The sequence below is a fragment of the Heterocephalus glaber genome, unplaced genomic scaffold, assembly GCF_053883595.1.
Source record: "Heterocephalus glaber isolate CG9 unplaced genomic scaffold, H.glaber_assembly_v1.0 deba00000122, whole genome shotgun sequence".
In the NCBI taxonomy this organism is placed as follows: Eukaryota; Metazoa; Chordata; class Mammalia; order Rodentia; family Bathyergidae; genus Heterocephalus; species Heterocephalus glaber.
Window position 1 is genome coordinate 45,807,258 of NW_028258138.1, and position 24,865 is coordinate 45,832,122.

Genomic DNA, 24,865 nt, shown 5'->3' on the forward strand with positions numbered 1-24,865 from the left:
ATCTGCCTAGAATGACATGTGTAAGGGTGGTAGATGAAGAAATTACAGCTGATGGAAGAGAAAGTGTAACAGATCTTGAACAGCAGTTGTTCTCAACCTCACCATACATTATTACAATTTAATCTGAAGATCTTTTAACAATTCCAAATTCTAGGCTACACTGTAAAGTAAGCCAGAATCCTTTATGATGGAACACATGAAAAAAAAATGTCAGGGTTTCCCAGTTGAGTTCAATATACCACTGAGTTGTAATACCACTAAAATGGGACCTTTTAGGACATTATTGTGACTAAGATTTTGCTGCACCATATGGGAAACCACTGAAGGATTTGGGAGAGGTATAAAAATATTACCCAGCTTATTTTTAAAGGGATCATTCTGGCTATTGTACTGAAAAGAGACAAGAATAAGGAATAGATGGATGGACTCAGGGAAACCAAGAGGCTTTGGCAATAATCCAGGTAAGAGATAGTGATGACTACAGAAGGACAGATGTGATGGGAAACATCATATTCTGAGAGGTATTTTAAAACTAGTGTTAGAGGGGCAGAGAAGGTGAGCCAGTCCCAGCACCTGGAAGGAGGCTCCCCTGCCACCATTCCACACTCCTAGGGCAGAGAAGGTGAGTCAGTCCCAGTACCTAGAAGGAGGCTCCCCTGCTGCCATTCCATGCTCCTAGGGCAGAGAAGGTGCGCCACACAGGCGCCAGAAGCAACCCCCCCATGGAAATGATAAGACACATAAACAAGCCTCAAAAACAGTCTTCCAGATCACCTACAGCAACCCCAAAGGGAAATGAGATGGAACAATCTGATACTCAACCACCTGGACTCTCTGAACTGGCAACAAAAGAGGATCTGGGAAAAGTGAAATCAGAAATAATTACTCAGATAACAGCAAAGATTGTGCTCATACTGTAAGACATAATTAATAAATCTAGAGAAGACACAGATAAAAAAATAGAGGATCTGAGGAACATGATGGAATCCCAACATAGGAAACAAATGGAATCCATAAAGCAGATGCAAACAGATTTCCAGGAGATTAAAAACTCCATCAAAAGTCTGCACAGCAGAATGAACCAATGTGAGGATAGAATTTCAGATATAGAAGATAAGATTGCACTTAGTGACCAGGAAAACAAAAATTGCTTTAAAATTGTAAGGGAACACGAGAAATCAATCCAGCAGCTGCTAGATGATGCAAAGAAGAATAACATAAGAATGATTGGAGTCAATGAAGAAAGAGGAGAGAATGCAGATGACATAAAAAAACTGTTCATGGAAGTCATGGCAGAAAACTTCCCACGCAGGGGAAAAGAACTTGACATACAGATAAGTGACATATATAGGACTCCAGCTAGCCTTGATCAAAAAACATCTACACATAGGCATATAATAGTTAGGATTCCAGAAACCCAACAGAAGAACAAAATTCTACAAGCAGTGAGAGAAAAGAAACAAATCACATACAAAGGAAAGCCTATCAGAATCACAGCAGACATCTCACTGTAAACCATCAAGCCAAGAAGAGCTTGGAGTGATGTATTTCAAGCCCTAAAGGAAAACAGCCTCCAACCCAGATTGATGTACCCTGCAAAACTATCTTTCAAAATTGATGGAGAAATAAGATACTTTCATGATAAAGAGCACCTCAGGAACTTCATGAATACCAAACCGGCACTCCAAAAATTTTACACAATATCCTAGGAAAAACAATGTGGATCACAACCCCAGGAAGCCCAGCAGAATGAATCCACTGGGCATGACAAACTAAACACAAAGGAGGAGAATCCAACAAAAAGAAAAAGTCATGACAAGGCTTTTAAAACTTTTAACTTCATCTCCCTGATGAGTGTATAATTCAATCTTGTTATTGTACTGATTAGTATTTTTCTGATTCTAGAGTTGCACACCTTTCCTTTTGCTGTACTGGCTATTTATCATCTTCTTATGTCTACTTTTTAACTGGGTTGTCTATTAATGAGCTCTAAGAATTCTTTATATATTCTGGTCATAGGTTAGATGCATTGGAAATGTGGTCTGTTCAAGGACCACTTTTCATTTTAATGATGTCATTTAAAGTTCTAAATTTTGATGGAATCTCATTTATCAATTTTTTTCTTTTATACATCATGTTTTTTGTATCCTAGGAAGTTCTTGCCTACCCTAAATTCACAAACATTTTCCCTTATAATTTCTTCTTAAAGTTTTATACTTTTAGGATTTCATATTTAGTTTCATAGATCCCTTCAAGTTATTTTTATGTATGGAAATAAAGGGTTGAGTTTAATTTTTTATATATGGATACCAGGTGTTCTAGTGCCATTTGCTCAAAACACTATCTTTTCCTCAGCTCTTAAATTGAGTTTATATTCTTTAAAATGTTAATGTTAAATAATCTTTCAAAACTCAGTGGGCCATATATGTGTGGTTCTATTTCTAGATTCTCTGTTTTATTCCAATGATCTATATGTCTTTCCTTACACCAACACTGCCTTCATTACTGTAGCTTTAGACGAAGTCTTAAAATTAGGTACTAAACGTCTTCCAACACTTTTTTTTTCTTTTTCTTTATACTTTTCTAGGTCCTTTGTACTCCTACATAACTTTTAAATTTCAATATCCAATTCTTCATTTATAGCAAGTATACATAGACCTGAATTTTTATATATACCTTGTGTTTTCTAATCCTGGTAAATTCAAATACAAGTTCTAGGGGCTCCTAGAGATTTCTGAGTATTTTCTCTCTAGATCATCATTTCATCTACATATAAAGATTTTGCTTCTACCTTTCCAATCCTATCCTAATTGTGTCCTTTTATTGCCAGACTATTTTGGTGGTGACTAGGTTTAAAAGTTTAATGGACAGATGAAGAGTAAGCATATTTGCTCTTGTTCCCCACCTTAGGGAGAAAGCATTGTATCTTCTCCATTCATATAAGGCATTATCACTGGAATTATGGAGTACATGTCTTTAATCTGTTAAGAAGGTTCTGTTCTACTTCTAGTCTCCTGATAGCTTTTACCACGAACAGTGGTAGAATTTAGTCCAATACTTTTTCTCCAACTAGTGACAGGATCATATGGCTTTTTCCTTTCCTCTGTTAAAATGATTTTTGAGGGTGGATCTTCCAATGCTGAACCAACACTGCCATCCCTATAATAAAACCACTTTCTACATACTGCCAGATCTGACTTCTAATAGTTTGTTTTGTTAAACAAATTTCTATGTTCATACTTTTTTCTTCTATTATCTTTATCCAGTTTTAGGATTAACACAATGTTGATTTCCTAAAATGAGTGGAGAAGTGTTCCTTTTTTTTCTGCTTTAAATGTTTGATATAATTTATCAGTTAAAATGTATACAAGCCTGTTGTTGTCATATAGGTAGTTTTTCAAGCTAGGAATACACTTTCTTTAATAGGTGCTATTCAAATTTTATATTTCCTCCAGAGTTAGTTTCATTAATTTGTCTTCCAAGGTACTTCTTAGAAGTTGTCAAATTTATTTCAAAAAAATATTTTTGAAATGTGCTTTCTCTATCCTTTTAAATTCTGTAAAATCTGTGGTAATGTCTCCTAGGTCTTGATATTTTAATTTGAAAAATGTATAATTGATATTGTGTAATAGGAAGTAAAAATCTAAAGGAGCAGGGGAAGTGGGAGGGGTAGGGGAAAGGAAAGAAGGGAAAAGAAAAAAATATGAGAAAAGGAAAATAATAGAAACAAAATCTTTGCAAATAGGGAAGGGTGGAGGGGGTGAAGGGAGGGCAGGGGAAGTTGAAAAAAAATAGGAACCAAGATGCTCATGTAAGGGTACAAGATCCCAATGATGTATGTAAATGTATTTTACACCTTAAATGTACCAATAAACTTACTGGGGGAAAAAAATGTAGTGTTAGGGCTTTAGATGTAGCTCAGTGGTGCCACCACACCTGCCTTACAAGCACAAGGTCATAAGTTCAATCCCTGTTTCCGCAAAAAAAGTAGTGACAATATGACTTGCTGGTGAATTGAATAAAATATACAAAGAAAATATCTGAAAACAAATCATGTACAAAATACGGTCCATAATGGGCAATAGTTGCTTCCTAAGGTTATTGTATTATTATATTAAATGACTCATTAACATAAAACACATAGTACAATGTCTCATATATAGTGAGGTATATCCATAATGGCATCTAGTATTATTGTAGCATGTTTAGTACATATAGTATTATTTTTAGTTACTTCTCAATCTGTTTTATCAGGTGGTTAAAAATGGTTTTAATTTTCACTATTAAAGAACTAGATCTACCTAAGCAATATAAATATTTAATAATACATGTAAATTCATATCACATTTCAAAAGCAATGTGAATCATCTGAAGAATTCCTTGGACAAATTCAAAGCAAATATTAATTTAAAAAATTAAAGGAATCCTTTAAAATATTTATGTATTCAAATTATAAATCTAGTAAAGATGGCATTTTACCTTGTGCTAGTTATTTATTAATAATGAGAGCTGAATTTTATTACTACATTTTTCTTTAAATTGTATGTGTGTGACTGTATTTGTGCCAAAGTATAAAAATGGAATTAATCTACCTCACATTCATTTTATGTTAAGTAGTGAAAAAAATGAATTTATACACTAATAACATTTTAAACTATAAAGACTATAGTTAAATGGAATGTTAATTTTTTAAGAAAAAAAGTGAAACTTCATTCAGAAGAATGTTATTTTATTATACTTGTGTCTACTTAGTGCCAAATAAAAAGTCTAAGTGCAAGGTCCCAAGATTGAATCCCTGGTACCAAAAAAAAAAAAAAAAGTCTAAAAATGGTGTGATGCTAAATATTGAAATATATGAAATTCTGGTACACATAAAATAAGGATGGTTAAGCTTTTCTTTTAAATTATGAGTTAGATCAACAATATCTAATCAATATCTAATCCAATAATAAGAACTTATCTTTAAACATTTTAGTACTATAATATGCAGTGTCATTTGTACTACCTGTTACCATGAAATTGTATTTTATTATTCATTTTGTTCATTCTCCTATTATACATTACATTACATTTTAATTGGTATATAACTTATACTGATATATAAAGTATGATCAAAATATATAATGTTTAAATTTTTTAAAAAATTATTACAGTAAAAGGCACACTACCATTGCTCCCCCTCAGAGTTTCTCCCTTGCTTTGAACACACTTATCCTGTCATTCTTGCCACTTTCTGAAGATGTTCTGTATGTCTTTTTTTGGGAGTGTCTTTAGTTATGCCATTTTGCCTGCCTTGATATCCTGAATCAATATGAAGCATTTAATTTTCATGGTCATTTTGACTTTGAGGAAGAGTGAGAAGTTGCATGTTTCCAGAATAGGGACACACTTTAATGTTTTTATGATGTATGCCTTTCCATTTGATGGTACTTGGCAACAGCATTCACAATATTTTTTATTACACCTCATAAAGAAACTCATGAAAGAGCATTTTCAGAACTGCCTCAGAAAGTGGCCAGAACAATGAGATAAATGTGTTTGAAGTGAAGGAGAGTATTATGATGGAAATTAATGGTAATGTGTCTTACTGTAATAATTTCTTTTAAATCTAACAATTCACCAAATAATTTGATTATCCCTTGTATACAGAGGTTCTGTGAATTTCCCAAACACTTGGATCATACAAGAGATTTTGATTTGTAGAACTGAATATTAAACCCAAAACTTTTGATTTTTCAATCATGCTTGAACATCAAAATGACCATAAAGAGAGATTTTACATGATACATATTCAGACACAAGCAGACATATTTACAAAACCCTCCATGGGTATTTCTGATACATTGTAATGATTGTCCATCAAGATGGAATTCTGTAACTCTGTCTGGAATATCAGCCAAACAACTTTAAATTTTCTTGGCTTTATATAAATGTAGCACACAAAAGCTAGTGTAGATTACCTTCATACAAACCTAAGCAAAAAGATTGAAAAGAAAAAGAAAAAAAGCAAATTCAGTGGTAAGCTATGTAAGCTTAAACTATATTATATTCAGATTCATTTTAAGCTCTTAAAATATAACTCTGAAATACTACTGCCATATTTCACAAACCCATATCAACTTCTTTTCTTCCTAGATTTTCAAGGTGTATTAGAACTAACATTTTTAGTTTCCTTATGAATGAGATTTCTGATTCTACTCTTAGTGGCCTCTCTTTTCTATAAATAAAATTATAACTTTGCCTAGTTTAAGTTCAAAATCCATGATACCTAGAAGTAAAAAAAAAAACTTTGAAGGATTTATTGAGTATTCTACAGGAAATTATAATAAGATTTTTAACCAGAGAGACCACAAGAACCAAGATGGCTTTCAGTAAAAAGGAGATACTGATTCTTATTTATTCAGTTGTTATTTTAAAACAAGAATGATTTATTCTTTAATCTATAAATAACCCTACCCATTTCTTTTCCAAATTTAACAACGTGTTAAAAAGTCGCAGTATGGTCAATTTTCTGATTTAGAAACATATAAAAACTGAATTTCAACTTTAAACATAAGTTATAGAAGTAATCCTCCAAGAGCTGTTTTCTACAAAGTCATTTATAAATCAATTGTTCAGAACTCGGAATGCATTTTCCCATAAATATTTCTTTTAAAGTCATCCCAAGGCAGACCCATAAAAGCCTCTTCAACAGAGGACCACTAAAGGATATAACTTCCAATAGGGAAAAGGGTTGGAATTTTCCTTCAAAAAATGTGTGTTTTCCTCTTTCTACATAACTTGCCTGAAGCAAAAGTTTCTTGAAGGGCATTTTTCTATGTCATCTACCTCTGTCTTTATGTTCACTTCCCATGTCCTGAAGTAGCCAGTTTTTACTGCTATAAATCTCATGTGACAACACATCTTTCCCATTCCCATCATACCCCCAGGCTAGACCTTTCTCCACCTCACAAAATTACCTGTAACTTTGACCCCTCACCTCATCCTGCTCTGAGCTCCCATTCTCTCATCGGTACAGATCTTACCTGGATATAAGGATGAACTAATTCATACTATTATGTAACTCACAAATGCTATTCTAGTCCTCCAGAAGGTTTTGCATCTTTTACATGCACTTGTGAACCCAGAGTTTTAATAGTTAAGTTCCAAGTAGCATAATAAAAAGAAGTAAAAACTTGAGGACAAAATAGTTGATGATATTTTTGGACCAACAGAAAATCAGAAACCCAGAAGTTACTTCCTCTTTGTCATTGTGCCCTCTGTAGATTATCTTCTTTCTTTTCTCATGAACTCATTGCATTTCTGACATCTAGTTTTCATGGAGTGACCTTAGCAACACAGAAGCAAAAAGTACAATAGACTTACAGTGTCTACTTTATTCCTCAGTCTTTTGTGGGATGTCTAGTAAGCCACATTCCTGTACAGCCACTTTATAGCTCAGGTCCTAAGTTTGTATGTAATAATTTTACAAGGCTTCAGCTAAGCCTTCTATTTTTGTCATTTTTATTTTGAAAGGTTGGTGCCATTTCTAATAATTTTTTGTTAGTGAACCAAAAGAGTCTTTCAACATACACATGTTCCAACTTCATTTTAGAACAAAAAAAAATCATTATCCAGTATTGTTTACTGCAGCATATTTGTGGGGAATCTTTAGAAGCTGATTTATTTATTTTAGATAACAAGGCACTGAATTGACATTTGGATCCTCTATAAATGCTTGTTGAATGAGTGATGTGTAATTTGTATTAATTCTTCTCAAAAATCCTAGCTTACCCTCTACTGAGAGTAGTATTATTACTCATACATGACCTTTTTAAGACATGAATCACTAGGATTATCTACACTTTGTTATGGCTTAAATATGAAGTGTACTTCAAAGACTCGTGCTTGATGCCCAAGGTGAGTCCTAGAGAGTGACTGGATAATGGGTGCCCTGACCTCACCAATGGGTTAATTGATGAGTTCGTAGCTGAATGTGCTATTAGGACATTGGCTCAGGTTGGAGGAAGTAGGTCACTGGGGGCATGACTTCGAAGGGCACATCTCTTTTCTGGCTCTTTCCTTACTTTCTGCTGCTTAGCCTCATGAGAGCTTTCCTTCTCCATGTACTTCTACTGTGATGTTTTTGCCTTGAATTAGGCTAACTATGGACTAAAACCTCTGAAACCTTGAGCCAAAATAAACCTTTTCTCCTTTAAATTGCACTTTGGGCATTTTGTCCCACCAACGGAAAAGCAGATTAATACCATGTCACACTTTTTTTCAGTAAGAGTTTGAGAACAGTGATTTTTATTATGGTCCACAGATTCTTTTTTATATTCTCTAAAGCTATTTGTTTGGTGGTCTTAACATCATTGTGATTTTCTAGTGAATATCTAAAAAAGAAACAGCTCAGAAATGGAAGGAATTTAATTCCTTTCCCTCACTCTGAAGCCAAAATATGCCTCTGGTAATCATAATCATAGTCTTACCCTCAGAAGTTGGAGATAGCTGCAAGTGTAATCAATACTTCAGTACTTCCTGCTCACTCATGATACTCAGAAAATCTCCTACAGTAAAGCTAACTTTCCATGAAAAATTCTTCAAGAAGTTATCTTGCTAATTTCTAAAATTTGAAAATTTTACTCCTACAAAATAAATTAATTCAGTTCCATTTAATCTAATGAATATCTTTTGAGTATCTACTGAATCCCAGGTATGTGTTAGGTCCTTGCATTACAAGGATGAACAAGACAAGGTGTGCTCATTTTTCTAGAAGAGATTATGGTCAGGTTAGTGGGAGAGAGGCACATATATGGTTTTAACCAATATTAGTGTAGTCTAGATATTTGGCAAGCAATAGAGGAGAAACTTGGACCAACCCTATCCCTTTACTTTCATAAGCAGTTTTCCCCCTCTTCCCTGTCAGTTGTAGATCCTGCTGGCTATGCCTCTAAAACACTTGGTTCAAGCACCAACGTCTCTTTACTGGTATTACTTTTAATAGCTTCCACACTGATCTTTCTGCTTCCATCCTCCATATAACAATCAGAATATATAACTCCCTACTTAAATTTTTTCTTAAATTCTCATTGCATTTCGAATTCATTTCAAACACTTTATAATTGCTTACATAGTCCTACTTGATCTTACCTCTAGCTATCTTTCAGGAGTCTCTTTTATTCCCTTCACTCAGTAAACTCCAGCCTCAGTGGCCTTCATCTCTCAAGCATGACTAATTCATTCCTAATTTAAGCCATTTGCACATGCTGAAAACTATTCACAGGCTTCATAATGCTGTTCTCTTTCCCATCATTCCATTTTATTTATTTTATAGCTCACAATTTAAAAAATTATTTCACTTATCTTACCATATATTTTCTATCTTCATGCTTTCAATTAAGTGTCAGTACAATTTAAACAGGTAACACTAGCAACTAAAGCAATGATTGGCCCATACTAGATATTCAGAGAGTGTTGCTCAAATGAACCAATGTGAGGATTCACCAAAGACATCCAAGAAGAGATAATACTTGACATGAAAAACTCAGGTGATAGAAGACTAGAGTAATATTCCTGGAAGAGAGTACTGTATAAACAAAGCACATTAGACATAAAATAGCATGTTGTAGAGGTAAATTGAAAACACACACACACAAATTGAAGCAAAATAAAATGATAAGAGGCTAAGATATAAGCAAGAGCCAAGTCTATATTAATGCTGAAAACACCATTGCTTTAGTTTATCATTGAAGAGTTTTAAGCAAAGGCGAGACCTGTTTGTTCATGGGGTGTGAGTATATTTATTTTTAAAAACTCATTAGACAATATGGTGGCTTTAGCAGCATGGCACTCAGTTCCTACATTTTCCCTACACCTAACCCAACCAATTGACCTCAGAGGAAGAAGAAAAATTGCAAAAGGTCTTAAATTGTCTTCGGGTTAAATTCATGGGGCAGGCCCTCGAAAACCATGGGAAAGAGCTTGTGTGGAGACATTGTGACATGCCAGTGACTGGTAAGATCTGAGGTTGCTGTGCTGCAGAGTCTGAGAGTGTCTGATGGAGCTCAGCAGCTTTCAAAATAGACATTAATATGTATCCCTTTCAGAAACCCCTTCCAATCAGGCTAACCCTTTCTGTCAGCTAGAGAATAAACTCCATGTTTTTCAGCAATCAGGTTCAGTGAGAAAAGAAATAGCAGGGTGAAGACAACCAGAATTCTAGCTACTAAGCTCTGAGATGCAGTGTGTAAATATGCCAATATCACTCTCATTCATTTGAATCTGCCTTTCTGGGAAGAAACCATATGTCATAAAAAAAATTCATAATTTCTTTTTGATTAATCTCCAGTAAGAAGCCCAAAGATATTAAATCTCAGCACTCTCATATTTTCTCCTCCCCTCATAAACAATTCAATTTGATTTGAATTAATATTTATTGAGCCCTGACACAGTGCATAGCAGCACAGTGGATGCTGTAATAGAACTGCTACATAAAAGGGACAAAACTCTTGTTTGGCCTTAGAAAAAAAAGACAGTGTATTGTGTACAGGACAATAGGGATAATGTAGCAGTAGCAACCAGTGCACTATGAGATAGTACTAAAGATTATTTAATTTAGTCACCATTTATTAGCTATCCCCCATATTCAAGGAAACCAGAATGTTTTAAACAAAACTTAGGAGGCTACATTGACATGGAGTAGAAAAGAGAATAACAATTTTGTTTGAAGAAGAGAGTTGAATTATTTCTAGAGAAATAGATTTGTGCCATACATCATGTATTATTAAATGGTTCTATTCTCAGCCACATATAGGTTCCTCATTTGTTTTTCTGGAGTGTCCTCATTTGTTTAGTTTTGACTTGGTCTCAGAGGTCCTTCAGACCTTGCTTTATCATGCCGAATTGTGCTGCCCAAATTAGGCCAAAGTGAGGTATAAAATAGGACCAGCTTTTTTTCCCAAAAACTCTAATAGACAAGAATACATACTTTTTAATTATATTGTCTAACTTCAGATCTTAACTCTACCACTTACTAATTATTAAATCTTGGGCTGGGGATTTAGCTCAGTGGTTCCGGCGCCTGCCTCGAAAGCACAAGGACCCAAGTTCAATCCCCAGTACCGAAAACAAAAATCTTGTTCTTGTTCAATTTGACCATCTACATGGTAAGAGTGATAAATAGAAATATTTCAGATACTTTGAGAATTAAATGAGATAATACATGTTAAAATCTTAGCTTGTGATTGGATTAGAGTGTTTTATGTGACCTATTTTTTCCCTAGAACAACATGGGAGTAGTTAAAATATGCATTACCAAAAGAATATAGAACTATTTGGGGAGCTTCTCTTTTATCAAGTTCACATCTCAAAAAGTGGATGGATGGATGGATGGATGGATAAAAATACAGATTTAGATACTGTCAGAGGTTAAACCCCCAGAAATCAAATTATAACAACAGATTTGTATACAGGGCCTTTCTTAGTGTGACCTCTATAATCAGCTCATCATATAGCTTCTGGAGTTTTCAGACTGATAGTTCTTACCTGAATCCTTCTCTGGAAAACATCCTCAGCTAGAGAAAGCCACTGACCCAAGACCACAACATCTTCACAAACTCAGCCTGAATCCAGGAATTCTCTGATGTGGGTGTGCAAGGATCTTGCCTTTTTTCCTCAAATTCAGGCAACTCTGACGGGTGATTCCTTATCTAGAACATCAGCACCTATAGATGCTTGAAGGCCTTGGTTGTGAATGTGATGCCCATTACCTTCCCCTGTTGCCAGTCTTGCTTTCTTTCTCCTGCTGTCTGCTCTTCCTCACAGGTGTTGATCCTTAGAGTATATAATCACAGATCTAAATTCAATGTAATTAATAAGTTTTGCTGCATGTATTAACAGCATTCTCTAATCGTTTCTGTTTGTTGTCAATGCAACAAACAAATATGAAAATACTAATAAGATTTGATTTGGTGCTACTGCCTCAATACATGTTAAGGACCCTGAGTCTTATCCATTACAGCATTATACTATTAGCACACACATCAATCTAGGAGGGGAAAGGCAGCTATATGTCTTAGTATTGTTCTGAAAATAGTTTTGACCTCCTACTACCCCCAAAAAAAGTAGTTTTGGCCAATTGAATTAGAAATTACTAAAATATGTTGTCTATTAGTAATGAGAGAACACGGGGAAAGTAGTTTAGATTATTTTCACATATCAAAATCTCATTTTAAAAATGATACCACTTACTGTTATCAAAACCCTGATTGCCCTGTGCTTGGTATAAAAGCAGTTAATCCAAATCTCTTCAAATGTTACTGATGAGAATATTTAAAATAAACAATGTTAAAATACCCTCCATAATAGCTCAAAAGATGAAATAACTCAAATATCTGTCAACTGATAAATGAATAAAAAAGTATACAAATGGCATAAAAATGTTTTAACAATAAAAAAGAAAATACTGATGCATGTTACATTGTGGATGAATCTTGAAAACAGTATACTAAATGAAAAGGATAGTAAAAAAAACACAACATGTTTTTTACTTATAGGAATTATTAAGAATAGGCAAAATTTTAGGTAGAAAGATTAGTGTTTTTCTGTGGCTGGGGGGACTTTGGGGTGAAGTAGAGTGATTGCTAGTAAATGTAGGATTTCTTTTGGAGGTGAGAAAAAGTTCTAAAATGAATTTTGATGTTAGTCGCATAACTTGCTAATACACTAAAAAATAAATTGTATACCTCAAGAGAATAAAGTGAATAGCATGGGAATTTTGTCTTGATAAAGCTGTTAACAGTATTTGATGCTTGTACACCCTCAAAATAGATAGGAAATTAATTTTCAACCTGGTCTTATGTTTCTCTTCATGTACACAGAAGCTTATGTTGACACTTCATTTTTCAGGAAACCAAGAGAATTTTCTGACTCAATAAAATTATAAAAATTTTATGTAATAATCACAGGATTTAATAAATAATAATTATTAGAATAATTTAGGAGCTATGCTGTGTTTTATATGAAATTCTCCCTACAATTCTAAGTTAAATGACTATGCTCCTGTGCAGATAAGGAAACTGAGGCATGCTGTAGCTTTCACGTGGTCTGTCAACATTTCCTACTACTTAGAAATCCTGCTTGAGAATAACTGTGATAGGAAGCAACTGCAGTTTTTAAGCGATAAGAGAGATAGCCTTTTCAAATTTAGTGAAGTCCTTTCTAGGCCAAAATAATTTATGCTCTCAATTCTCAGAAGTTGTGAGTTTCCAAATAGAGAGGAGGTAGGTGGAGGGTAGAGTATATGATAAAAGAGGCAGATTTCATTTAATAGTGTACTGTCTAAGAAGATGGATTCAAAACATAAAGAGCTAATAACATCAAAGATTTTCTCTGCTAGGTTATCATTTGTACATTAATTATATGGAAGAGCCTGCTTAAATGGATACTCTGGCTGTAAGAGTGCCTCTTAAGAGAGAGTTCTTTACTCTGCACTTGAGGTAGGAGATATTATCTAAGAACTGTTAGGGAGATAAATTGATACGTAAGACAAAGTTTGTTTCATTTGTAGTACATAGGTTCATTCATTTAACTGGCCAATGAATCATGACTGTATAGGAGGCAAAATCACTACGACAGATACTATCAGATCATCCCTGTGTTAGGCTACACTGTGGCATATTGTTTTATTTTACTTTTGATACTGGGGAATGAACTCAGGTACTTCACACTGAGCTACATTCCTAGCCTTTTTAATTTGTTTTTGAGACAGGATCTTGCTAAGTAACTAAGTTGCACAGGCTGGGCTCAAATTTGTGATCCTCCTGCCTCAGCCTCTATGAATGCTAGGATTACAGATTCACTGAAACTTTAAATCAAATGTCTGTGAAAACTGCTTTGAATTGGAAAGATTTTAAAATACTTTTATTTGTGCTTCTATATCATATAAAATAATATACCCCTATAATCTCTTACTAGGAATTTATTATTCTTAATTTTTCTGATAAATAAAAATTAGAATTTTTAATGTTTCCCTATAATTCCATTTAAAGACAGCAGTCTACAAATAACTAAGTAGAACAACGTGCATTATTTTTCAAACTTAAACATTTTTATTTTAGTTTTCTCTAATTTTAAGGATACTATTTGTATCTGCTTGGGTTGGTGAATGCATCTTGCATAGATGACAGTTAGATTCTATTTTAACTCATTTGTAAAATCTACATTGTTTTTAAATCAAGGTGGAGGGAATAAGATGTAATTGACTATTACATAGCCTTACTTAGCCTGGCACATTATTCATAATACATCATTTAATTTAATCTTCCCAACCAGGAGTTAGAGCAGTCTTATTTTCAGTAAATTGTCAATTCCTTTCTTTTTGTCTCCTAAAATTAAAAATAAAAATCTAGTTACTTTCTGTTTGTTTGTATATGTTTTTATTTTTGCTGCTGCTTTCCTCAATTTTTTTCTTAGTTATGGTATCACTTTTTCTTTTTCCTGAATGACCTGCTCTGCCATTTTTTCATAGAATTTATAGTTACCACACAGGTTTCATCCAGTAATAGGCTTTCCTGCCCTTCTGACCACCTGTGCGCTGGTTCAAAGCCCACAGCCAAAAAACCACACTCTATTTTCTCATAGCCTTTGCTTTCACATTATTTTGACTTTAGTTCCCTCATTACCACAAGTTTTTAAGATCATTGGAATTTTGTTTGGTTCTCTGCTATCCTTTGTTTAGTTCTTCCTTATCGTTTCAGCTAGACTTTTTCCCTTTTCATTCATTAGATATAAAATTCTTATATTGCTTTATGAACAAAATCAATGGTCACCAAACATGATGCTTATCCTCATTGGACTAGTAAAATAAATCCAAGAGGTTTATTTAGCATACACATATGCACACATGCACACTGCTTTAAAAGCAATCAATTTAAACAATTTTGCTTCTCTTGCAGAAACATGATGGCCACTTCACAGTCATCCAGTTGGTCGGCATGCTCCGAGGCATTGCATCAGGCATGAAGTACCTATCAGATATGGGTTATGTTCATCGAGACCTAGCAGCTAGGAATATATTGGTGAACAGCAATTTAGTTTGCAAAGTTTCTGATTTTGGTCTCTCTCGAGTGCTGGAAGATGATCCAGAAGCTGCTTATACAACAACTGTAAGTTTACATGTTTTTGTCCAAGGTAGTTTGCTTTTTTTTTTTTTTTCTTCAGTACTAGGGATTGAACTTGGGACCTTGCTCTTGCGTGGCAGGTGGTGGAACCACTGAGCTAAATCCCTGGTCTGCTTATTTTTATAATTTTGAATGTTATTAGAGTAATTCTGCTTTTGCTTTCTCAATTTTCTGCTCTCATTTATCAGTTTCCTAAATTCACATAAGTATTCAACTAAGAGGCATCTGCTATAGCTAAGGACCTACTTTAAAAAAAATCTTATATCTGACTCTTTTCTTTGTAATATGCCAGAACTTTAACATTATTCTTGAGATCCTTGTCATGACTACTCCCTGTACAAATCTGTCTTTGCCTGAGATATTTTTGATGCTTCAATAATTAGAGCTCATCATAGGCCAATAAAGCAACCAATTGATAACTCAAGAATAGTAAGGAAGCAGTGGTTAGGAAATGACAGTGACTTTTCTATTGTTAGGAATGATGCAAGCATACTTGAAAATGAACAATGCAAGATTCTTTGACACATAAGAAGGCTGTCTAAATCTTTCTTCAAATGATACTTAGGGAAAATTTGAGCGGGAACAAAAGGCTAAAACTTTAGAACCAAACTGTCACCAATAAATTATATGATATCAATTTTACCCACAAATAGTTTATTTTTGAATGATTCAAAGCAAATTCAACCTGTTGATCTCTTTGCTGTTGTTTTATTGAGTCTCAATGTCTCTGTTCAGGTATGTTAAAACTACAAGTTTGTAAGATTATAATGTGGTTTGTTGCTTCTTAAAATTCTCTGCCATTGACTCATTTGACAATCAGCTTCAAAGAAAAATAAGTCACTACAACTATTTAAGATGTTTTTAATCTATTTTCTTTCTCTAACTTTACACTTTATTTTAAAACATGCAACTCCATTATTTAATTCCCTTTTATTTCATTTTTCTATGAGCTTTTTTAACTTTACCATATTCAATTACTCCAGAATGGATTCGAGCTTAATATTATGAGTGAAATATTTTATTCCTTTGCTATGTTTGCTTTGTAGAAATTCTCTATATTAATTTGTCAATATGGTTCTAAGGAAAATAAATTAAGTCCTGAATTGATACGTAAGGTAGCAGTACCTACTGATTTTTCAAGTTAAATAAAAAGCTTCATAAGTCTATCAAGTATGAAAATAAATTGTTTATTTTAGGAAAAATTATATTTTCAACTCCATCTTTTAATTGGAAAATATCATAATTGTTTTTCATTTTAAGGTCTTTATTTTTTTCTCTTTTATTTTTATAGGTATATAACTTGAATGATTTTGGAGTTCTAGAAAAATATATATAAAATTTTATATTAAACATATTTTCCAGCCCTAGAAAATATTTTAAATTATCATATAAGAGTTATAAAAGGTAATGTTCATAAATATTGTACCACATGCAATATATCTAAAGAATAAAATGAGACAACTAATAGACTCTTTTCACTACAGGCCTATATAGGTACATTTGAAGCCACTTAACTAAATACTATTTTGACTGCTTTTAAAATAGGAATACAGTAACTAGATTTATGATACTAATTAAATTAGTAACCCAAGTTTGATATATGCTCTACACAGGTTTTTTAAAATCAATTTTGATATCCAGCTAGACTTTTTCTCTTATGTGGTAACAGGGCTGTGGAGTCTCTAATAGTGCTGTTTTAAATTTAGATCAGACTACATAATTAAATAAAAAATTAGGTTACCAGAATATTTATACTCCAAAAAGTAACTTTGAAAAACCATGGATTATATCTTTATTAAAAATATCTCTGAATTTAAGAAGTTTCAACTAAGTGGCAATTAGTATGATCTAGTTATTTTATAAAAGTCTCAGAATTATCTTACTGCTCAGAGAATTTTGGGGAACAAAATATACATTGATTGCTTCATTTTATTTATTTATTTTTTGGTACCGGGGGTCGAACTCAGGACCTTGCATTTGCCAGGTAGGTGCAGTGCTACTGAGCTACATCCCTGGCCCCTGATTGCTTCATTTTATAGTGAACATGAATATTCCATATATAACATAGCAAAATGTTGCCTTCAAGGAGTTTATGCTTTGACACATAGACAGACATGCTTTCTTGCAACTCAGTGCATTGAGTATTGTCCTAAAGGTCTGATAAAAATGTACGGAAATACCAAAGAAAGGGCTGAAGAAAGTTTCACAGAAACATAAAATATGAATCAAATCTAAAAATTTAGTAAAGGTGGTTGGAGAAAAGGCCATGCAAATGAGGAAAGAGAGAAGACACAGAAATGCGGGGCAGTAAATGAGGAGATTGATGGAAATGTGGATAGTTTGAAAGGGCTGAGTATTTTAGAAATAATTGCGCAGGTACTTGAGTGATATTACAAGGAATTTGAAGGTTTTTCTATAGTGACTAAGAGGCATACATCAATTTATTCAAATAGAGAAATAACAATAATAGATGCATATCCTAGAATATATTATTGACAATAATGTAAAGACAGGAAAGATTGAAGGACAAGGCAGCGTGGTAGCAGGCTAATTAAGCATTATTACATACTGGAGACCAAAAGGCCATATTACTTTAATTAGGGTAGTGACAATTAGGTTAAAGAGAAGAGGAGAGAACTGAAAATCATTATGAATACACAATTTACAAGATTCAGTAAGTAATTAGATATAAACTATAAGGCAAAGAGGCTTTAAAGATGACATTAATATTTCTAGATCAAACAACTATTTGAATAGAGATGCTATTAGTCAAGACACAGAATCCCTGTTAAAAGTATTAGAATACAAGCAAAATTATAACAAAAGATCATAGATAATCTATCTCAAAGTTATCAAGATAATGCCATTGAGCATTGGCATTCTGTTGAAACTTTCTATAAAACTTTTTTTATAAATGTACTTAGTTTCCAAAAACTTTTTGTATTTCCAGTTAAAGGGAATGAGACAGCCAGAAAATTTTATTGCCTAGTGGATATACTTCAGTTTGAACAAACACTGCGGAATAAAATGTGAATAGGCATTTATCTGAAAATGATTTCTTTAAAATGTTTACATAAAAACAACTTTAAAGAGTAAATTACTTTGACATATCAAAAGAAAGTTTGATTCAAATTTTTAAAGTTTTAACTGTGTAAATCTGTCTTGGGACATATCTTTTATCATGAATGATCATATAATTTCTTGTTATGTTAATATAATTTCTATTTCCTCATTATTTATAAGTGTTATAATCTACATTGGAATAGGTTTGGAAAGAAGGGAGGCTGTGAAGAATGAGAAGACATCACATAAAAGGAAATATAGTAATAATATTACCAGAGGCCTTGATGTAGTCCCAACTGTCTGGGTTCATTCTCCTGCTCATCATCAACAGTAAGAGAAAAGCCCATAAGAAAGGGGGAATGAGTTTATTCACAATTTGGCTAAAGTGGGAGAGTACCTAGTAACCCCTCTAGAAAGCACAGAAGGATGCTAGTCTATAGAAGGTGTAAGACAAAAGCTAGAAACTATGCATATGTCCTTTTATCCAGGTTTTGACCCACCAAAGTGCTCAAAAAATGTTGAAAACCTGGTTCTGTTGAAGACTCCTTGGGCCCAGAAAAGTTTCCACTGTCAGTGTGGGAGAGCTAGAGAAAGAATTTAACTTTTAAAATCCTAATTTTTAAAGGTCCATTTTTAACATCTTGATTTCAGTAGCAGATTTTTCAGGTGAGGCATGTAAGCTGGTGCTGAAATACATCAAGCATTTGCAAAGGGACCTTTTGAAACAGGTAATGGGTTGAATACTAAGAAATGTGCATTATGAACCAAAAGGAGAATGGAAAAAATACACAAAGATATGATTTCAGATGAGAACTGAGACTTTGCTTTTATGGCCAATTCTATGAAGAGCTTATCAGGCACTTAGGAAAAATTAGTGAATGATTATGATCTACACCTAACAGTACATGTATAATTAGTGTGATTTGATTAAATTAATCTGCACAAAATTTACCGACAGTTTGGGTTGTTTTCATTTAATTACACAGTGTCCTGTCTTGTTAAAATTTAGCTGCTAAGAAATTACTTCCTTTTCCTGAACCTGACACACTCACATGAACTACTGTTTTATAACTAGTTCCAAAAGAGAGACTCTAGCTCATTTGAATATTGCTAAGTAACCCCATTTTATACTAACATTAAAAGTACTAAGCCTCTTTGCTCTCAATTATGGAAACAAGGTTCTATTTACCTAAAAAGGACATTAAAAGATATATTATAACTCACACCCATCTGTTTTAAGAGATGTTTTATTTAAAATATAAGGATAGTGTTCCAATTTTTTCAAAATTATTATGAGTAACTCCCTTCTTGTATTTTGAAGATTAAAATAAAATGGAAGAATCATTTTATTGTATCTGCTAAAATTATATGATTATTTGAATTTCATTTTTATTATGTTCATGTTGTGTTATCCAAGGCAATTTTGATTTTTTTCTTTGGTAGGAGGAATTCCATTCAAGCATGAATTTTATACACAGAGCCTCCTCACTGAAAGCACATATCTGTATAATCACCATTCTGTTATAATCTTAAAATAATTAATTTTGCATTCATGAGACCCCTTCTGAACTCTAACATTTAACCTCCCCTATTCTAAACAAAATATGAGAAAAATCAAATGTATCAATTGAAGGCATGGCTTCTAAAATTAGATACTATACAGTGCACTGGATAAAAAAATACTGAAAAATGTTTTTAATGTGTTAGATTTTGAAGAATAAAACTTTATCCTTTGAAATCCTACCACAGGATTTTCTATTCATCAAGACATTCATTGTGGAGCAGACACTATGCTAAGATACAATATGTGGTAAGATGCATCTTATTCTAAAGCCAGCCTAGTTCAGCCAGGCCAAGCTGAAGAATGACTTGTACTTCAATTTTTTCTTTAAAGCTTAGCCAAGCTAAAAACAAAGGAGTATAATTGCTTTGAGTACAAAAGCAGACCCTCAGAAAGAAAACCATGAAACCTGCTGACCTATAAAAAGCTACATAGACCTATATAAATAGAATATAAGGACAGGCTCCTATACAAAATTTACTGAAAAGTACAAGTAAAGTAAATGGTGATTTCTGTTAAATAAACTAAATTCAGCAACATAAGTATTAAAAATGAGAAAAATAACAATGTTATCAGAATGATATAATGTGAAAAGTTACACAATTTCATACTGAATTAAAAAGGTGATGAGTAGATAAACCTTGGAAGAGTGAAAAATTATAAAATCCATGTTGGATGAATCAAAGTCATCCTCAAGAATGGAGCTACCTTATTTGGGGAAAATAACATAATGACTCTACAAAAAATAGCTCTTAGAGTTCTCAGTAGAAACTACAGTATCAGTCAAATCACATTTACTCGAATATATAGACCATTATAATTAGCTGAAGAAGAAGAAATAGATGTGCCAAATCTAGGCTTCCTAATTTAAAAGAAAAAAATACTCTTGAACAAGCCAGTGCTTGATAGGCTAATTCATGAAAGAAATTTTAAGGGTTCTTATTTAATGTTTCCAATATGCAGTTTTAGTAAAGGAAATTCTTAACTGAGATATAAAGGCTATATTCTCAGAAACTGATGGCCTCCACACATTTGAGGTGAAAGGCCGGAGAGTATCCATAACAGTGGAGATGAAAGGACAAGAAAGATTTATACCAAGCCAGAAAGAACATGTGCTAAATGTAGAGTAAGTGTCTTCTCCAATACCTGCTTGAGGTATAAACACCAGGTATGGACACAAGCTTGGATCACATGTAGGCTAGAGGGCTAGGTAGAGTGATTGCCTAATATGTGCAAAGCCCTGGGAGAGAGAAAGAGAGAAGGGGGGTGCAGAGACAGACAGAGAGAAACAGACAGAGAGATGGAGAAAAAATATGAATGATGAATCAAAATCGTAGTGGTAGTTATATTGGACAATGATATCAGAAGGGCATTGTGTTGGTTGGATTATCATCACTGTGACCAAAATACCTGAGAATATCAACTTAAAGAAAGAATGGTTTATTTTGGCTTGGTGATTTCAGTTCACGTTCATTTAGCCCCATTGCTTCTGGCCCCAGAGTGACACAGACATCATACAAAAGGATAGTTCCAACAACAATTTTGAAGATGAGACCATCTAAACTTAGGAAGATAAGCCATGCTTGGGGAAAAAATCTCTATCATTTAGGCAGGGAGCATGTGGTAGAACATAGCACCTTGCCTCATTGCAGAAACGGGGGGGGGGGGGGATTTACCCTTCCAAGGAACATATCCAAAGTCCTACTTATTCCAAGTAGGCCCCATCTCCCAGTTTTTACTACCTTGCAATAGCGCCATCTGCTGGAGATCAAGCTTTTAATTTATGATCTTTTGTGGAACATGTAAGATCCAAACCATAATGCTCATAAAACCCTTATAAAGTAAATATACTACTTGAGTAAATTGACAATGATAGATATTAAGCAAAAGATGGAAATATAAATCAATATATTAACACAAGAAATTGCTATTTAAACTGGGATGGAATATACTCAGTAGTAGAATGCTTTTCTTGCATATTGAGACTCTGGATTCTTTTCCCAGTACCAAAAATAAGGAGAAGGAGGGGGGAGGGGAGGGAGAGGAGGGGGAAGGGGAGGGGAGGGGAGGAGGGGGAGGAGGAGAGAAAGAATTTCTTGAAAAGCCCTCATCTCTGAGATTTATAGGAAACAGCAGTTTGTGATTACAGAGCTCTTTGTTGGAAAACAGAAAGATAGAAAATAAAGGGAAAAAATTTGAAGATCAGCATACACAGAGGAGAAAAGGACTAAACGAAAGGATAGTTCCATCAAAAATTTTAAAAATGAGACCATCTAACTCAGTCATACCAAATATTAAGAAGATAAACCATGCTTGGGTGAAAAATGTCTCTATTATTAGGGCAAAGCACTAGTAGAAGAAGAAGAATAAATAAATAATAATAAACTTCATAAATGTAAGCCTTTGTTATGCTAATAGATATTTTAAAGAGAAGAACTCTAAGACCTTAGACCTGGGAAGGCATTTAGGCAAGATAATGCTGAGAAATTAATTTTCCTATCTGTTCAGTGCTCTATTTTATTTGGGGTTTTTGTTTGTTTATTTGTTTGTTTTGCTTTTTTGGTGGTACCAGCAGTGCTCCACCACAGAGCTACATCCCCATCTTTTGCATGTTTTATATTTTGAGATAGGGTTTCACTAAGTTAGTGAGACCCAAACTTGGCAAGTGGGACCCAAACTTGGCAATTCTCCAATTTTAGCCTCCCTGAGTGCTGGCATTACTGGTATGTACCACCATGTCCCATTCTGTCTCATGTTCTAAATGTAATGTTGTTTTGTTTTGTCCTAAGATAATGTATCTTCTTAGATTTCTCTAAAGCCATGAGGAACATGACATTTATCTTTATATTTCTGAAATCTTTCTAATACCTACAGTAGTATACTACTGTATATTTTGTGAGTAGTATCAGGTAGAAACAGGTAGAAAGTGGTTGAAACTATAAGAACATTGTCTTCCATAAAATTAAATTTGTTTCTCCTCTGATATTACTGTTAATCACAATCCACCTAATGAGTAATCCTAAAACAACCCTAATATAATGTAAAAAATATGAAAAATTTGCAATAAAAAGTAAATTCACAAGCAGAGGCAAAAATTATGATTTAAATCTCTGGAAGCATTGTACCCAATGCTTTAAGCACAAAAGGCTGTCTACAACATGGGTAAGATTTGAGACAGTTGGTCATAAAAAATCACAGCATGCACAATATTTTAATAGTTTTACTCATCTAAAATGTACCTACTCCTTCAATCCTAAATGGTAATTAATGAGGAATAATCAAATACCACAAAGTTCTCAAGATAGCTACCATACACTCTGGTAATTAAGAACAACAGGAATACTAAGTGCTATTTGTTTTTGTGTTAGCAGCTTCCAACACTGTTCAATTCAAAGTTACTCTCCTGGATCCCAATTATTGTAGAACAAACTCACACTTAACTGATTTACTAGGAAAGAATGATCAGCATGCACCCAGCAAGCAGAGAGCACAGTACTCAGTGGCCTACTTTCTTGTGCCCAAAAAAGACAAAGAAAGGGAATGTACACAAACCTGCTTACCTTAGACCTACAGTTTCAAAGGTACCAAATGATGGAACAAAGTCAGTACCAATGCTTTATTGCCAGTTTTAACTTTAATGTCACATTAATCCTTTTTTCCTTTGACAATCAAAAACTGGAAAGAAAGCTGTAATAAATCACATGAAAGCTGGATGCCAAAGCTACCTTATTCCCATTGTAAAGAACTTAGCATCAATGTCAAATAAATTCAAACATTATCAGTTAGTTTTGCTTTTTGTGGCAAGACCCTGTTAACTGCACATCCAACCTCTCTTGGCACTTCTTGCTTGCTAATGAGGTATTGAAATTCTTCTGCAATGAGTTCAGAGCCAAGTAACAAATCATAGTTTATTTGTCAGTTATGTGTATACCATTCACTTTTGATACTTGTTTTATACTTTGACTGGTCACTTAAATATAAAGGGGAGTGAAGTGAGAAATTATTGGGAAATTTCAAACAGAGGTCCACTAGAAATAGGTTTTAATGGAAAGCTTTCTAGTAGTTGCCCTTTCATTTTTTGCTTATTTCTAGAGTAGGGTTTTGGAAGAAGATAACATTTGGTTTGAGAACAACCATCTTGCCAGTCATTCAGGAACAAGCTTTAGGAGACAAGCTCAATACTGAGAATGTCCAAGCTGGAAGAGCAGAAGAATCTGACTCTGATGAAATTGTTCAGTTTCTGTATCAATACCAAAAAAATAAAAAGAAAACTTCAGTTTCATATTGGAAACTTAATGAAATTTCTTCCTTAGTTAAGCCTCTGAGAGTTGGGCCCTCTGTGAGCTGTATCAACTGACAGTCTAACTGATATGGAATCACAAAAAAGAAAAACAATATTAACAGATAATATAAATAGACAATTTCTTTGTATTAAATTCTTTTATTGGTACATTGTAGGTATACAACACAATTACATTTCTCATTGGGAATTGTACCTTTATATAATGCATCTTGGTTCTTATTTTTTCCCCATTCCTAGCCCTCCCTTCACACCCTCCACCCTTCCCTATTTACAAAGACTTTATTTCCATTTTTTCCATTTCTCAGCATTTTTTCCTTTCCCTTCTTTCCTTTCCCCTGCCCCTCCCACTACCCCTACCCCTTTGGACCTTTTCTTCCTATTTTACATTATCGATTATTTATTCTAATCATTGGTACATTTTAGGTATACAATATAATGACATTCATCATTGGAAATTTGCACCTTTACATAGTCTCTCTTGGTTCTTATTTTTCACCCTTGCCCAGCCCTCCCTTCAACCCCTCCAGTCCTCCCTATTTACAAAGATTTTGTTCCTATTTTTCCAGTTTCTCATATTAATCCCATTCCCTTCTAGCCTTTCCCCTAGCCCTCCCACTTCCTTCCCTTTTGCCCTTTTTCTTCCTATTTCACATGACGTATTATACATTTAGTCCTTATTTACATTTTCAGTTTCTCACACCAGAGAAACTATTCGGTATTTACATGTGTGTCCTATTTATTTCACTTAAGAGTATTGCCTCAATGTGCATCCACTTA

At 33.7% G+C, this 24,865-nt stretch overlaps 1 protein-coding gene across 1 annotated transcript in view; it reads left to right on the top strand.

Moving 5' to 3' along the window:
- Positions 1-24,865, top strand: part of Epha6 (EPH receptor A6) — a 916,320-nt gene that overhangs the window by 766,331 nt on the left and 125,124 nt on the right. The window contains 1 exon segment of the mRNA XM_021238833.2: positions 14,937-15,146. Coding sequence (XP_021094492.1) covers positions 14,937-15,146 — 210 coding nt within the window.